Source organism: Nerophis lumbriciformis, linkage group LG30, assembly GCF_033978685.3.
Source record: "Nerophis lumbriciformis linkage group LG30, RoL_Nlum_v2.1, whole genome shotgun sequence".
NCBI classification, from domain to species: Eukaryota; Metazoa; Chordata; class Actinopteri; order Syngnathiformes; family Syngnathidae; genus Nerophis; species Nerophis lumbriciformis.
The window spans coordinates 16,925,087-16,943,546 of record NC_084577.2 but is presented as its reverse complement, the minus strand read 5'-3'; the positions used below and the strand labels follow the sequence as shown (position 1 = coordinate 16,943,546).

General features: G+C 41.8%; 1 protein-coding gene across 3 annotated transcripts in view; it reads left to right on the top strand.

Annotated features, from left to right (window-relative positions):
* The window catches only part of sphkap (SPHK1 interactor, AKAP domain containing), a 194,659-nt gene that overhangs the window by 165,347 nt on the left and 10,852 nt on the right, over positions 1-18,460 (top strand). Inside the window, exons 6-9 of one of the 3 annotated variants that reach the window (XM_072911977.1) lie at positions 749-1,019; positions 4,153-4,268; positions 4,353-7,492; positions 16,067-16,213. In XM_072911977.1, the coding sequence (XP_072768078.1) occupies positions 749-1,019; positions 4,153-4,268; positions 4,353-7,492; positions 16,067-16,213 (3,674 nt within the window). Of the gene's footprint in view, positions 1-748; positions 1,020-4,152; positions 7,493-16,066; positions 16,214-18,460 lie in introns of all 3 variants that reach the window. The other 2 variants (XM_061925658.1, XM_061925659.2) reach the window with 2 other exon arrangements.

Here is an 18,460-nt window from a genome sequence, read left to right as displayed (position 1 = left end):
AAAAGCTTGCATTTAGGTAGAACTTCCTCGTGTTATATTATCTAACATCTTTGACAATCAGCATGACTCTGTAACAGTCCACTTTTTTATTATTATGTTAAGTTAAGCGTATTAAACAATTTTAACATCATTACAACACAAATGGAAAAACCTTACTACATTTTCAACTATGAACAGGGCTCAAACCCACAACTTTCTGTTTCACAACTGGGTATTATTGACGGGCGCTGCGAGAGCTACCACAAATCTTGGAGGGAAATTTTTTTACCATATTCTTATCAGTGACAGAGCATGGATGTGGCCAGGAATACGCTTGGGGAAAAATGTTATATGAAGCGCTTTTTCATCCAATAATTTACATTTTGACACGTGCTTTTTTGCACAAAGCGCGCCCCGGCCCATGGATTGCGAAGACCTACGCACAGCTAAATTTAGGGCAGGCGGGCTTAAACTCAGTGAGCAGAATCTGTCTGACATGACAACGGTATTTTCCAGACAGCGTTTCACCTGAAATTCAGATGAAACCAACATTTTTTACGTCACCACAATTTAATGTTGACATTATGTTGACAGCGCATTTCAGATTGGTTGATGTTTATAGTGAAAGTGGACTTCTTTTTATTACGTTGCCGTAGTTGTGCATTACCAAAGATCCACTTTATTTGAGTTTGTGAACATCTGGCGAGTGTAGACTTATTATTTTAGTAGCCTAGTGTAATATGTACTTTACTGTATGTGTCTCATTCAGGGTCTTCAACAGCAGCAGAGAAGTACAGGCGTGTGCCTATTTCAGCGTTCAGGGCAAAGACGCAACATTCAACCCAACAGAATCATCTTTGAGATCAACCGGTTCCTGCTAGGTCTGCAGTGGGGAAAGGAACAACAGCATCACCACGGGCGAATAACCAGACAACGGCTTGATGACGACACAAATCGTTCAGTTTCATCCATCGAGGAAGATTTCCTGACCGCCTCGGAACACTTAGGAGAAGACAGTGAGGATGACCCTTGCAGAAATGGTGAGTCCCAAGTGAAGCTATAATTACCGTTTTGAAGGAAATACATTGACCTACCACAACATTCAATACATTTTGATGAGCTCTATGATCCTTCAGTCTATTTGATAATTGAATAAAGCATGTGCATATGCAATACATGTAATAGCACCAAATCCGAGTCCATGGTTCTCGCCCGGAAAAGGGTGGAGTGCCATCTCCGGGTTGGGGAGGAGATCTTGCCCCAAGTGGAGGAGTTCAAGTACCTCGGAGTCTTGTTCACGAGTGAGGGAAGAGTGGATCATGATATCGACAGGCAGATCGGTGCGGCGTCTTCAGTAATACGGACGCTGTATCGATTCGTTGTGGTGAAGAAGGAGCTGAGCCGGAAGGCAAAGCTCTCGATTTACCGGTCGATCTACGTTCCCATCCTCACCTATGGTCATGAGCTGTGGGTCATGACCGAAAGGACAAGATCACGGGTACAAGCGGCCGAAATGAGTTTCCTCCGCCGGGTGGCGAGGCTCTCCCTTAGAGATAGGGTGAGAAGCTCTGTCATCCGGGAGGAGCTGAAAGTAAAGCCGCTGCTCCTCCACATCGAGAGGAGCCAGATGAGGTGGTTCGGGCATCTGGTCAGGATGCCACCCGAACGCCTCCCTCGGGAGGTGTTTCGGGCACGTCCGACCGGTAGGAGGCCACGGGGAAGACCCAGGACACGTTGGGAAGACTATGTCTCCCGGCTGGCCTGGGAACGCCTCGGGATCCCCCGGGAGGAGCTGGACGAAGTGGCTGGGGAGAGGGAAGTCTGGGCTTCCCTGCTTAGGCTGCTGACCTCTGATAAGCGGAAGAAGATGGATGGATGGATGGATGGATGGATGGATAGTAATAGCACCAGCAGAGTGAAAAGCAAACTCTCCAAAAGGTTCAATAAGCTACAATAAAATTAACATATTCTATACTATATTAAATCTAAAACTGTGGTACGAATACAAATTTATTACCAAATAATTAAAGTTACATTGTCCTTTGCTGCCTGAAATATTCAAGTTTAATTCACTTTATCTGCTACAAGATGTCATGAAGTCAGTGTATTTAAAAATGTGTGAAATGCTAACACTTAGAGGAACTTTTCTTGATGTTTTGACACATGATGTTGAATTACCACACTGCCTATTAAAAACTAGGATTAACATTTTGTTAATTAGGGTAGGATTTTTGATACAGCTCTTAGAAAATTGGGCTAGTGGCAATGTTCTTGTGACTGGTCGGTGGGTCTGCAACCCGCGGCTCTGGAGCTGCATGCAGCTCTTTCATGCCTCCGCTCTGGCTCCCTTTGGCTTTGAAACAAAATGTTAATTAGGGCTCGGATATATCGATTTACGCGATATATCGCGGGTTTGTCTCTGTGTGATATAGAAAATGACTATATCTTGATATTCGAGTATACGTTCTCACGCAGTTGCTTTTAGCTGCGGGCATTACACTACAGGCTCTTCCTACTCTTTCTTGTCTCTCCTTCTCACAGACAACAAGCGCACCTTCTTACACACGTCACATACTGTCACGTCATACGTCACATACGTATACGTCCTCCTTGAGCAGAGAGGTAGCAGCATGGCTAAAGTTAGCTGTGATGCTAGTGGTAATACGAGAGAAAGAAGGTGTGAATCTGGTAACAAATGAAGGTATAATAATTCCCAAGAAAAACAGCAGGGGTCCATCGTCTGGCGGTGGTTTGGCTTCAAGTGGGAATATGTCGAACAGACGACCGTAATTTGTTAAGTGTGGGGCGAAAGCGTTTCTACAAAAAGTAGCATTACTGCTAATATGTAGCATCATTTGAAAAGTCACCCACTAGAGAATGAAGAGTGCTTGAAACTCCACATGTCAACATCTCCGTTCGGTGTCACACCATCAAAATGCCGAGGCAAACATTTCCACATCAACACTGTATGGTAAAAAAAGTCAACAAAAGGAGATAATGTCCGCAGGAACCTACCACATAGCGAAGACGAACACTATTTGATTTCCTATTATGCAGCTCATTTTTATTTGACACTTATTGAAATATCTTGTGTGACATCATGTTTTAAACTAATCGCTTGTTTTAAAATGTCTCTGACAATCTTGCACTTTCTGTTTTGGAAATGACATGAATGTTTGTGCCACTGCTTAATAACTGTTTAATAAATACAGTTTTGGTCAATTGACCTAGTTGTGATTTCCCTCTCTGCATGAAAGTTTAAAATGAGCATATATTAATGCAGTATGAACAAGAATGTTTTAATGTAGACACATAGAATCATCATGCAGCTGTGATTATATGCATCAAGTGTTCATTCAAGGCTAAGGCAAAATATCGAGATATATATCGTGTATCGCGATATGGCCTAAAAATATCGAGATATTAAAAAAAGGCCATATCACCCAGCCCTAATGTCGATACATAATGGCTATTTAATTTCATTTGATTTAGTCAGATTATTTTAATCTAATAGTTGTTATCTGAGAGTTTGGCGATCTTATAATATAAAAATAAAACATATTTTAATATTTTGTCGATTGAAATGTACGTCACACCTCATCTTTTTTCTGGCAAGCAATTGTATTGTTTTTAGTGGTCGGCCCCCCGGTAAGCTAGCAATGGACATATCAAAAAAGAGAACAATTTCTGATGAAAATAGAACATTTAATTCTTCATGGACAGATTAATTTGCTTTCACTGTTGACAAGGTTGGATCACCTGTGTGCTTAATATGTGGGGAGAAAATGGCAAACAACAACAAAAATCTAATGTTGCAAGACATTTCCAGAACAAACACACAGCGTTAGTGAGAAAATACCCAGCTAGAGATGACTGAAAAAGAGCAGCTTTTGAAACTGCTGCGGAAAGCTGATCAGAACAAAAATACTCGGTGATTTGTCTTCTGTTTAGTGTTTGATTTCATAAATATAATAGGATAAGTGTAAAGAAACTATAAGTAATGTTATTGATCAGAGTTTGCAGCTCCGGGTGGGTTCTTATTTGGTGGGAAATGGGCTCAAATGGCTCTTTGCATGCCGAAGGTTGAATAATAAATTTGTTCCATTCTTAATCTTAAATTGGACATAGCAGCTGGTCATTTTCACATATCTGTTTGTTTTTGTCTCTCCGCAGAGCAAGAGGTTGGGGATCGGGCTGAGAGCTTGGTGGACGTTGCACAGAAGCATAGTGCTAGTGTCACAGGTCAGAGGGGACAGATGGTCCACCATCAGATGAGGGAAAACGCAGAGGTGAAAAGAGAAATAGGGGTCAGCCCGCACACAAAGGAATCAGCTGGTCATTACGCCACTAATCTGGCAGAGTCTGTGTTGCAGGATGCCTTTATACGGCTATCTCAAGACGAATCCTCATTCGTCTCTGAAGCTGCGGTCAGCGTCTCTCACTCCAGATACCCCGCCAATACAGCTCTCTCACAAGCAAAACAGTCTTCCCAGCAACGCACCTGCTCATTTGAACTTCCAAAAATTGTTATAGTTCAAAGCCCTGACAGTGCAGATGGAACTGCAGAGTGGCCAGAGACACAGGTGTCAAATGTGTCTGAGCAGGATACACCCAACAAAGACTGTGAGATGCCAGAAAAGGAGAAAAAAGCTCACATTCCTCAGCACAATGGAGGACACCAACCCAAACCTGTGGAGGTGGCTCTGGCCTGTGCTGCCAATGTTGTTGGCACAATAACGTCCCCGCAGCTAACAGAACACCTCACCTTGGATTCAACTTCAGGAGAAGATACAGAGGAAGAGCTTCAGGAACCAGAAGAAAAAGCAGATTACTCCTTCTCCTCAGCTATGTGTGGTATAGCACAGGTTGCTGGTGCTGTAGCAGCCGTAGAGCTTACAGACAAATCAGTGGACAATAAGGATTGTGAAGCCGATTTCAATGAAGGCTACACCGCATCGCAGGGTTTGATATCGGCTGCCCAAATATCTGCAGCCTTTACATTACACTGTAGTGTTGCGGAAGGTACTAGTGTAGAAGTGTTTCGTGCAAACATTGCAGAGGTCCTTCACAGGGAAGCAGCTGAGGTGCTATCTTCTCCGCATGGATACAGGAGTGTAGCAGACCTCTTAGAGTCCACACATAACAAGATAGTTGATGGTATCACCTGTCCCAAAAAATCCTACGCAGATGAAAGGGAAATGGGTGACCTAATCAATGAGGTGGCCGACAGTCTTTTCAAACATGCTTTAGAGATTGCAAAAAAGAAAAAAGAACTTGAAGGCACTAAAGAGGATGCATCAAGCCTCCAGGTTCTTCTGCAGGATAGTGTAAACAATTTGCTGTTTGAAATTCTTTGCGTGGCACAGAAGAAGATTAGTCACATTTCCAGACATGACAAAGGTCCATTTGAGATGCGACAAGACTTTAATACTTGCTTGAAGGAATATTCCACCATAACCGACAGTGATGACTCATTAAGTCAATTACAGTCTTTAGCTAGTTATAGACAGTCCACTAACAGTGACAAACATAGTGGAATGCGTCACAGGACGGACAGGCTTACCATGGTTCCTGGACTCAAGGCAACAAATGTTGCTGAAGAAAGTGACTTCGGTACATCTTACCATACAGAGTACAACAAAGAGCAACAGCAGCAGCACCCATTTTGTGGACAAAGTCCGTTAAAGAGTGTCATTCACAGAAAAGACTACTACCAAAACCAGCCTGACTATAATGCTGTCAGGGTGCCTTTAAGTGAAATTCCAGTTAATGGCACGGAACGACGGGGGCGATCAATGACAGGAAGTGAAAGCAGACAGGCTTCCCTTACCCCCCAGTCCTCACTCAACTCCTGCAGTTCACTGTTCTCTTGGAGAATGGACTCAGAGACCAGGACACCTATTACGTGCTTTGCTGATGACTTAGCTACGACAGTGGTGTCTATGGCCACAGAGCTCGCAGCCATATCGCTTGAGAATTCTACAGGGAAACAGCCTTGGTTCTGTGCTCTCAAAGGGACATTTACAGAGGGCCCAGAGGCCTACCTAATTCCGGCTTGCCGAACGGTACTAAGAAGGAAAGAAGGTCAGAGCAACAATGCATTGTCAAAGAAACATCGTGCACCACGCCTCAGTGAAATTAAAAAGAAAACAGAGGAGCAACCAGAGTTAATGGAGCGACTTGTAAACCGTGTGGTGGATGAATCGGTCAACCCTGATGAACCACAGGACCCATTTGCACTCTTTGCCTCGGAAGTCACTGCCAGGATCATGAACTGCCCTGAGCTCAATGTCGTGGACACTTCGAAAGCCGGCCTGCCACGAAGCAGATTGCAGTGTGAAAGGTGGAGCCGTGGGAAGGCATCAAGTTATGAAAGCATTCCAGAAGAAGATGGCGACCCCATAGGCACACCAAACACCCTGGGCCCTGGCAGTCATTTAGGTCAGAATCTGAGTCGTGGTAGCTCAATCTCCAAGCAGTCAAGTTGTGAGAGCATCACAGATGAATTTTCACGGTTCATGGTAAACCAGATGGAGACTGAGGGCAGAGGCTTTGACCTTCTTCTGGACTACTATGCAGGGAAAAATGCCAGCAGCATTCTATCTGCAGCAGTGCAACAGGCTGCATCTAAGAAAAATGGCCACCTTAATGTCAGGACTACATCCTGCTTGTCCAAACAGTCTAGCACAGAGAGCATCACGGAGGAGTTCTACAGGTTCATGCTCCGAGACGTGGATAAAGAGAACAAAGAGTATGGCATTGCTAAGACTAAAGAGTGGAGCAACAGCTTGTTCCCCCCATCTCCTCGGACACCCTTTTGTATCAGACAGTCGTCAGTCCCTGACAGGCGCTCTTCAGACTCGAGACTGACAGTTAACTCGCCTATCAAAGCCAATTCGTTTGATGGATTTGCCCGAAATGTGCATGGAGACACATTGAATATCTATCCAAGCATCTCGGTGTCAGCAACGGGCCTTTGTAAGTCAGACTCGTGCCTCTATCAAAGAGGCAAGACTGACCAGATCACTGATATGTTGATCCATGACACCTGGTCCAGCTCTATTGAGTCATTGATGCGAAAGAACAAGATCATTGCGGATCCAGAGGACGACCTGGACGCTGCAGGCGACTCCCAACCTCATGTGCAGCAGTTTGCCAATCGCCTGGCGGCGGACATTGTTGATATTGGCAAATCGTCTGCTGTAGTTCAGCAAGATAGCATCACGGATGGCTCACAAAAACACATACCTGTTGGCGAGAGAAGAATGGGGTTCAAACAATCCCATCTAAATTGTAATCGTAGTAGGTCAAGTCATGAACAAGTGGCATCAGGGATAAGTGACAGCAGTACACCTCATTTAAGAGGTCACAGGGATGTGCCAGTGATCCATATTGAAGTGGATCAGAAGGATGAGGCTTCCGGAAGCCATGAAAGGAGAGATCGACCTCGAGAACGACCAGAAGAAATTCCAACTGCCCAGCGGACTGAGAGGATTACAGCCAATGGCAACAGGTACTGAGATTTAACCTTGAGTATTAAAAAACATACTTTATAAAAGAGGAGACTTGCAGAAATGTGAATATGTATGTATTTTGAACTAGAGCTGCACAATTAATCGACATCAAGGTTTTAAATGGTGCGAGAGGCTGAGAGGGTTTTTTTTCTCTGTTGTCACCGGCGTTTGAGTGACAGTCATGTTTGCCAATCAGAGTTTTTAAGCCCCGTGTCCTTTACCTCCTGGCCAATCCAAAATGTATAAGGAAACAGCAAGTTTGTGTGCGCTTTATTGGAGGCAGCATGTACGCGAATAACAAACCTCACTTGCACCTTGGAAAACGTTAATGATGGTGACTCTGCTTGTACCGAATGCAGTGAGCCCTCTTTTCAGTCATTCACGATCTTTGTCTCAGTGAGCGGAAAGCGAAATGCTATCTTACAGACATAAGAAAGCACGCAGTCATGCTACTCGCAACCCGCTCGTGGGAAATTCTGCAAAGTAACAAAAACTAATAGGAATATGATCCATCCAGCCAGCCATTTTCTACCGCTTATTCCCTTTTGGGGTCGCGGGGGGCGCTGGAGCCTAGCTCAGCTACAATCGGGCGGAAGGCGGGGTACACCCTGGACAAGTCGCCACCTCATCGCAGGGCCAACACAGATAGACAGACAACATTCACACTCACATCCACACACTAGGGCCAATTTAGTGTTGCCAATCAACTTATCCCCAGGTGCATGTCTTTGGAGGTGGGAGGAAGCCGGAGTACCCGGAGGGAACCCACGCAGTCACGGGGAGAACATGCAAACTCCACACAGAAAGATCCCGAGCCCAGGATTGAACCCAAGACTACTCAGGACCTTCGTATATTACAGCTTAAACCCGGATGGACAATATGAGCCCATCGACACGGGATGAATGAGCGATAATGCCGTGATGGTAACAAACAAAATGACGTTGTGGAACAAATTTTTCCAACTGGGAAAAAATGCATTTTAAGATCTTCAGTATTTTTTTAAGTTACATTTTTGCTCACGGAGATGAGTCTATTTTATTTATTTTTGTTAATTTATTAAGGATAACTCAAAGTTATTGACCTTCCAGTTACAGTACAGTGGTCAACAATGCTACAGTAATGAGAAATACAAGTTTATATCCTTTTTAAATGGTTACTTGCATTATTATATATTATGATTACATTATATTATTAACAGTGTAGAGTTTTTATCGATTATTTCTTTAGTTTAACAGCATGATGTAGACAGATTATTGCATATTGTTCTGTGGGGCACCTCGAGACAAGAATGTTATTTTAAAGTCTTCCTTCACTTATTTTTGCAGTTTTATGCATTTACATTATAAAATATCCATCCAATATAAAAATCCCAAATCGGATCACAATCGCAATTTTGGAGGGAAAATTCGCAATTAGGTTTTTTCTCAAATTCATACAGCTCTATTTTGAACTAGGCCGCCCCACTACTATCTATTTTATTTTTAGTCTACCAAGCGCAAACACACTGATCTATTCTAAAACCCGGCAGTGTGTATTGCTTGACAGACCTTTTGATAAGACATGACTCACACCTCGGTGTGTGCTGTGTTGTGTGTGAAGAAATCTTTACAACTCACCTCCAGTTGTGCAGTTAGTGTTCACAATTGGTTAACAGTTTCACATTTCGAGATTACTTTGACATTTTAATTTGAAGTTGATCAAAACCACTGTACTTAACTGAATACATAATTTACATAAAAGCTTTGAGAGACTTAAAAAGGAACAAAAACAATATTGTATTTTTTCAGTCACTGTACTTTGTGCATCTCACCTGGAACAAACGTACAGTCGTCTCTCGTTTATCACAGCCAGACCTGACCGTCGTAAACAAATTTCCGCAAATTACAATGATAAATGTAATATACATGACCTTTTATTACGTTTTTAAACATAATCAAAGCTCTCTAGACACAATTTTTTTCTCTAAATTTGGCCCCCCGAGTCAAAATAATTGCCCAGGCCTGCTCTAGACCATCTAGGTCACGTGATTGCAAGCCAGCAATTGGCACAAAAGTATCAATGGAAAATCCACATTACTGTCTTAGCCCACCACCAGCTTGAAATCTGAGCATACGCTGTCAACTAATCAATTTTCAGCTTGAGTCTAAGTTGAAAAACCTTTGAAGAATCAGGGCCAATTTTCAGTGGTGCATTGGACAGAGAAAAGTGGGGAAAGATTGGCTACTTCCGGCTGGTCACACGACCATTAAATCGATTTCTGGCGTCTCATAAATTCACTTGGCTGCAACAGTGATCTTACACAGTTGAAGAGTTTGGACTTGAGCATTTTCCTTCACTCTACCAGTGAGGTCCCAGTATGTACAAACCATGGTATGAATTGTTGTCCCTCGTCCGTGCGCCAGTCTCTCCCTCTTTTGGGTTCTTCCGCATGCACAGAAAATGAGGGATAGCTGTTGCATTTGGCGTTAGCATTCGGATTGCAGGTGGTGGAAATATCATCTTCGACTGGTTCTGACAGCGAGTGACTATATGAAAACAACTAAAGTCACATCCAGGACTTGAATTGTTAGCCTTGACTTTTCATCACTACAGTAGTGGTTAACAGACTTCTCAGTCTGGAGAACCAGCAGGGAATCTGCTTTGGAACGAACGTCTTTGTGTGGACTTTGCATGTCGTTCCCGTGAATGCATGGGTTTTCTCCAGCTACTGCACCTTCCCTCACAGTCCAAAAACATGCTAGGCTAATCAGTCCTTCAAGGATTTTAGAGTTTTTGGTGATTATTGTTACCTAAAATGTAAATTTTTTTGAGGCTTATTTTTTTTCAATAACATTGCATCAGTTTGTGATTTTAGGCATGTTTTCCTCAATATGCCCATGGTTGTCATGTATCCAGGTCATTGTATTCTCAGGGCATTCAATGGATTGCAACTGGACTGATCAGTTTGTCTTATTAGTCGTTCGCCTCTTATCCAAGAATGCTTCATCAGTTTATGCTCATGCTTCAGAAATTCAGATTTAGTTGGTTATCAAGGTTTCATGTTTTCTTTACAAACTGTATGTAATGTGTACTCACATTAAGTCATGGATTTAAAGGGGAACATTATCACCAGACCTATGTAAGCGTCAATATATACCTTGATGTTGCAGGAAAAAGACCATATATTTTTTTAGCCGATTTCCGAACTCTAAATGGGTGAATTTTGGCGAATTAAACGCCGTTCTATTATTCGCTCTCGGAGCGATGCCGTCACAACGTGACGTCACATCGGGAAGCAATCCGCCATTTTCTCAAACACATTACAAACACAGAGTCAAATCAGCTCTGTTATTTTCCGTTTTTTCGACTGTTTTCCGTACCTTGGAGACATCATGCCTCGTTGGTGTGTTGTCGGAGGGTGTAACAACACGAACAGGGACGGATTCAAGTTGCACCAGTGGCCCAAAGATGCGAAAGTGGCAAGAAATTGGACGTTTGTTACGCACACTTTACCGACGAAAGCTATGCTACGACAGAGATGGCAAGAATGTGTGGATATCCTGCGACACTCAAAGCAGATGCATTTCCAACTGGACTGGACAGATCAGCTTTCAGGAAAAGAGAGCGGATGAGGGTATGTCTACAGAATATATTAATTGATGAAAACTGGGCTGTCTGCACTCTCAAAGTGCATGTTGTTGCCAAATGTATTTCATATGCTGTAAACCTAGTTCATAGTTGTTAGTTTCCTTAAATGCCAAACAAACACATACCAATCGTTGCTTAGAAGGTGATCGCCGAATTCGTCCTCGCTTTCTCCCGTGTCGCTGGCTGTCGTGTCGTTTTCGTCGGTTTCGCTTGCATACGGTTCAAACCGATATGGCTCAATAGCTTCAGTTTCTTCTTTATTTCGTTTTCGCTACCTGCCTCCACACTACAACCATCCGTTTCAATACATGCGTAATCTGTTGAATCGCTTAAACCGCTGAAATCCGAGTCTGAATCCGAGCTAATGTCGCTATTCCTTGCTGTTCTATCCGCCATGTTTGTTTGTATTGGCATCACTGTGTGACGTCACAGGAAAATGGACGGGTGTATATAACGATGGTTAAAATCAGGCACTTTGAAGCTTTTTTTAGGGATATTGCGTGATGGGTAAAATTTTGAAAAAAACTTCGAAAAATAAAATCAGCCACTGGGAACTGATTTTTAATGGTTTTAACCCTTCTGAAATTGTGATAATGTTCCCCTTTAAAGGGCATCTGCACTTTTTTAGAATTTTGCCTTTCATTCACAACCTCTATATAAGACAAGAACACAGGCTTTTATTTTTTGTAATGCATTTTATTTTGTAAAATACAGCACGTACGAGGTGGCTTACAATGCAGCTAACGGGACCACACTATTCCGCCCATAAAGCCCTCTAAAACATCTAAAAACACCAACAATACTCAATTTACATCTCGTGACCTAAATATTAACCAAGTATTAGCGATATTGTTATTATAAGCGCTAACATAGACAAACTATTTTTAGCCACGCCGTGATCTCAGAGAGCTAACTCCAGTAACTTATGCAGCTGCTATATTGAGCCGGTGAGCTGATGCATCGCCACTGAGTTGGTGAAAGTTAATTCTAGATTATAAATAAATGCCTCTCACCTGGATAGTAGAAGGATGTGGCCATAAACCGAAAAGTTGGTCAACTTTGACATCCAACTTATACCCGGAGATGGCAAGAAAGACATGAAAAATTGTGTTTTAATTATTCATTTAAACGGGAATAGATAAACATCCTTACTGTACAGTAAGTGATTGTTTTATTGTGTGCGTAGATTCGATATCTTGTTCAGCACTTGACAATACTGCTACATTATGCTTAGTGTTTCACTAAAGATGCATCGATTTAGCACACAGCTTCTCAAACTTGTAGATCGTCCTCCTTATGTTCAGTCTCAAAAATATAAAAAAAATGTGTTCGATAATATATTCAATATATTTTGATATTTTTTGGTCGGAATAAACCGCAATAATGAAACAAGATTTTTTTTCATGAAGTCCAGCAAACGGGATATGTCACTAACCATCACGTAACAGTATCAACTACAAAGATTGGTTGCGCCGTCTTTCTGTCTCGCTGTGGATTCTCTGCATGGAGTGAGGAGAGAAAATGTGATATATTTACTCAACATAAACTTGTCTTTAGTTTTGTTGGTTTAACATACAGACGTATGGCAACATCCTGACACTTCCAATGTGTCCGTTTGATGAGTAGCTTCTCAAACTACTCTGTGTAGTGTTCAATAGTTTATGCACTACTGCCATCTAGTGTCTCAAATCTGCAACTACCTTCAAATCTATTTTAATTATTGTATCTTAGCATCCTACCTGGCTGACGAGACACCTTCACCACAGATAAATAAAACATTTGGTTAAGTTGGAAATTGTTTTACTGTATTTATTGGCGAGCCATAAAGTCATAAAAAATATCAATAATTATCGATCGTTATAAAAAATGTATATACAGTTTTGAGCCGTATTGCCCTGCCTTAACTACTACTCTTAGTAGTATTGCTAGTTTATACCTGCCTTTGTTGAGCAGAAACGCATTGGACGGTTTTACTTTTCGGTTTAAGGCAAAACAGGAAGTACATTTTTAACTCGCAGCACCTGTAGTTAGCGAACTCGTCCAAAAGATGGCGCCATAGTACAAACAATAAAACAGTGGCCTTGGGGTTAAAGTGTCTGCCCTGAGATCGGTAGGTTGTGAGTTCAAACCCAGGCCGAGTCATACCAAAGACTATAAAAATAGGAACCATTACCTCCCTGCTTGGCACTCAGCATCAAGGGTTGGAATTGGGGGTTAAATCACCAAAATGATTCCCGAGCGCGACCACCGCTGCTGCTCACCTCACCTCCCAGGGGGTGGAACAAGGGGATGGGTCAAATGCAGAGTAATTTCACCACACCTAGTGTGTGTGTGACTGTCAGTGGTACTTTAACTTTAACTTAAAACACCATTTTAGTCCTCTGCTTGGGTTTAATGAAAACTATTGAACACCAAACATTATGGCAATTAACAGGAAAAATCCATAAATGAGTTGCACCGTTTTATAAGCCGCAGGGTTCAAATCGTAGGAAAAGAGTAGCGTTTTATAATCCGTAATGTATGGTAATAAATAGGGATGTCCGATAATGGCTTTTTTGCCGATATCCGTTATTCCGATATTGTCCAACTCTTAATTACTGATTCCAATATATACAGTTGTGGAATTAACACATTATTATGCCTAATTTTGTTGTGATGCCCCGCTGGATGCATTAAACAATGTAACTTTACCATGAATTGATTACCGTGGACCCCGACTTAAACTAGTTGAAAAACTTATTCGGGTGCTACCATTTACTGGTCAATTGTACGGAATATGTACTGTACTGTGCGATCTACTAATACAAGTTTCAATCAATCAATCAAAAACAAGGTTTTCCAAAATAAGAGAACAACTTCAACTCCAGTTATGGAAACAAGTGCCAACATGGCACTGCCATATTTATTATTGAAGTCACAAAGTGCATTATTTTTTTTAACATGCCTCAAAACAGCAGCTTGGAATTTGGGACATGCTCTCCCTGAGTTAATCCTGATAGCCACTACAACTATGGGAAATACTATACTTTGACTTTCACAAAGTGCATTATTATTTTTTATTTTTTTTAAACATGCCTCAAAACAACAGCTACAAAAACAATGAAGGTACACAGCTTCAGTCCAGAGTATACTAGAGCAGTGGTTCTCAACCTTTTTTCAGTGATGTTCCCCCTGTGAACATTTCTTTAATTCAAGTACCCCCTAATCAGAGCAAAGCATTTTTGGTTGAAAAAAGGAGATAAAGAAGTAAAATACAGCACTATGTCATCAGTTTCTGATTTATTAAATTGTATAACAGTGCAAAATATTGCTCATTTGTAGTGGTCTTTCTTGAACTATTTGGAAAAAAAGATATAAAAGTAACTAAAAACTTGTTGAAAAATAAACAAGTGATTCAATTATAAATAAAGATTTCTACACATAGAAGTAATCATCAACTTAAAGTGCCCTCTTTGGGGATTGTAATAAAGATCCATCTGGATTCATGAACTTAATTCTAAACATTTCTTCACAAAAAAATAAATCTTTAACATCAATATTTATGGAACATGTCCATAAAGAATCTAGCTGTCAACACTGAATATTGCATTGTTGCATTGTAATGAATGGAATAGCCTACTTGATTTGATGTTCAGTTTATGAACTTACATTCATATTTTGTTGAAGTATTATTCAATAAATATATTTATGAAGGATTTTTGAATTGTTGCTTTTTTTAGAATATTTAAAAAAAATCTCACGTACCCCTTGGCATACCTTCAAGTACCCCCATTTGAGAACCACTGTACTAGAGCATACTTGCCAACCTTGAAACCTCTGAATTCGGGACATGGGGGGGGGGGGGGGGGGTTGGTGGTAGCGGGGGTGTATATTGTAGCGTCCCGGAAGAGTTAGTGCTGCAAGGGGTTCTGGGTATTTGTTCTGTTGTGTTTATGTTGTGTTACGGTGCGGATGTTCTCCCGAAATGTGTTTTTCATTCTTGTTTGGTGTGGGTTCACAGTGTGGCGCATATTTGTAACAGTGTTAATGTTGTTTATATGGCCACCCTCAGTGTGACCTGTATGGCTTTTGACCAAGTATGAATGGCATTCAATTGTGTGTGTGTGAAAAGCTGCAAATGTTATGTGATTGGGCCGGCCCATAAAGGCAGTGCCTTTAAGGTTTATTGCCAGTCTGTACACAGCGGCGTTTTAAAAAGTCATAAATTTTACTTTTTGAAACCGATACCGATAATTTCCGATATTACATTTTAAAGCATTTATCGGCCGATAATATCGGACTGCTGATATTATCGGCCGATAAATGCTTTAAAATTTAATATCGGAAATTATCGGTATCGGTTTCAAAAAGTAAAATTTATGACTTTTTAAAAACGTCACTGTGTGCATGGATGTAGGGAGAAGTACAGATATTAACACACACAAGTGAATGCAACGCATACTTGGTCAACAGCCATACAGATCACACTGAGGGTGGCCGTATAAACAACTTTAACACTGTTACAAATATGCGCCACACTGTGAACCCACAACAAACAAGAATGACAAACACATTTCGGGAGAACATCCGCACTGTAACACAACAGAACATCCCTAGTAATAAAGGAAGCCATTTCAATAGGGCCTTTGTAGACTTTGCTGCTCGGGCACCAGATGAATGACATTCACACCCATGACATGTTTACATAAACGTCAGACTACAAACGCTGTGTATTTGTCCTGAGTGTGACAATCATGCTGCCTTAATTCTCTCTGGCAGGTTGGCAGCCCTCAGTCAACTCATTATGACTAGGATTGATCAATGTTCAGGAAAAAAAACAAGCGTCCCCTCGAGGAGCACCGATGTTTCTTGATGTGTTGAATATGCTGATGGATTAGCCATCTTCCTGCGTGGTGCATTGTTGAGCACATTGCGCAGCAGTAAATACTCCGTGGTCTCCCTGCAGCCATAGGGCCGGGCCGGCGGCACTAGACAAGAGCGACAAGCGTTCAATGAGTGCGAGCAGCGAAGAGAGCACGGGAGGCTGGTCCCATGCAAACACGGAGGACGACCCCCCCGAGGAGAGCAGTCGCTCTAACCAGCTGAGTGAGGGGTCAGTAACCGTCGCTCCCTGAGGCTGCTGCTCCCGCTCTCACCTCACACTCATCGGCTCATTGCTGCTGACACCTGTGCCACCGCCAATTGACATGCTGCTGATGTCATGCCAGATAGGGCCGTGTCTGTATCGCTCCTTGCAGAATTGACTACAACCTCGCTCCTTTTAGACCAATCACTGCTCTTCCTGAGAGGCGCTCCATGTGACTCTCGGGGAATTTACTCTTATGCCAAACTGAAAGTAGTTGTCTGCATCATTATCACCATCATCGCCTTCATCAACACTTCAGCTCCATTTAATGTGAACAAAACCGCCTGGCTTGTTTACTATTCACACCAAAACTATTTCCAAGTCTGACCACAGAGCAGCCTGGCCACCTCCCAGCAGCTGCTGCTAAATGCATGCACCCCCCACTCTCTATCTGTCACCTTTCTTTGCTTGCTTTGCGGATTTGGAGAGAAATGTGTGACTTTTTTTTGTCAAATGCGTTTGACAAAATAAACATTGATTCAAAGTTGGAAAAAAATATTTCAATATTTTTGTCACGACTAGGGATGATGTTTGTTAAGGAATTATCGATTTCGATGCCATTATCAAATCCAGATAAGTTGTTGTATATGGAAAAAATAAAATAAAATAAAGAAATATTGGCTGTTGTTACCCCCCCAAAAAATTTAATTAAATAAATAAATATTGACTGTTAATGCCCCTTTAAGTGGGCCACCTAAGAAAAATACATGCAAGGAAAATCCTGCATTTGAAACAAATCTCAGAGTTATGGTGTTGTTTACTTTTTGCTCCATTACATGTCCGCAAAATACAATTATTAAAGGGGAACATTATCACAATTTCAGAAGGGTTAAAACCATTAAAAATCAGTTCCCAGTGGCTTATTTTATTTTTTGAAGTTTTTTTCAAATTTTTACCCATCACGCAATATCCCTAAAAAAAGCTTCAAAGTGCCTGATTTTAACCATCGTTATATACACCCGTCCATTTTCCTGTGACGTCACACAGTGATGCCAATACAAACAAACACGACGGGTAGAACAGCAAGGTATAGCGACATTAGCTCGGATTCAGACTCGGATTTCAGCGGCTTAAGCGATTCAACAGATTACGCATGTATTGAAACGGATGGTTGTAGTGTGGAGGCAGGTAGCGAAAACGAAATTGAAGAAGAAACTGAAGCTATTGAGCCATATCGGTTTGAACCGTATGCAAGCGAAACCGACAAAAACGACACGACAGCCAGCGACACGGGAGAAAGCGAGGACGAATTCGGCGATCGCCTTCTAACCAACGATTGGTATGTGTTTGTTTGGCATTAAAGGAAACTAACAACTATGAACTAGGTTTACAGCATATGAAATACATTTGGCAACAACATGCACTTTGAGAGTGCAGACAACCCATTTCAGGCGCGCTAAGAACATATATTTTTTCCACGATTTCAGCACTCAGGTTAACCATACCTAAATAGACACAAAATACTGCATTACACAAGACTACCCGAATGTACTCGAATGATTGAAAAAAATAAATGTTTTTAAGCTAAATTATTGGTAAACACAGTTTATGTATAATAATTTACGTAAAACCGCGAGTAATGAATAAAGTTTTCATCAATTAATATATTCTGTAGACATACCCTCATCCGCTCTCTTTTCCTGAAAGCTGATCTGTCCAGTTTTGGAGTTGATGTCAGCATCTGCTTTGAGTGTCGCAGGATATCCACACATTCTTGCCATCTCTGTCGTAGCATAGCTTTCGTCGGTAAAGTGTGCGGAACAAACGACTGACCATTTCGTCGGCTTTCCCCACAGCCTCGTATTTTGAACAAATTTCATCCAATTTCTTGCCACTTTCGCATCTTTGGGCCACTTGTGCAACTTGAATCCGTCCCTTTTCGTGTTGTTACACCCTCCGACAACACACCGACGAAAGTGAGAAAATGGCGGATTGCTTCCCAATGTGACGTCACGATGTGACTTCATCGCTCCGAGGGCGAATAATAGAAAGGCCTTTAATTCGCCACAATTCACCCATTTAGAGTTCGGAAATCGGTTAAAAAAATATATGGTCTTTTTTCTGCAACATCAAGGTATATATTGACGCTTACATAGGTCTGGTGATAATGTTCCCCTTTAACCTACTTGTATTCGCCTGTGTTCACCAAGTTGAAGGAGAGGAGATTTTTCCGGTCCATTGTTGTTGCTGCTTCTGTATCTGCCGCCGAATAAC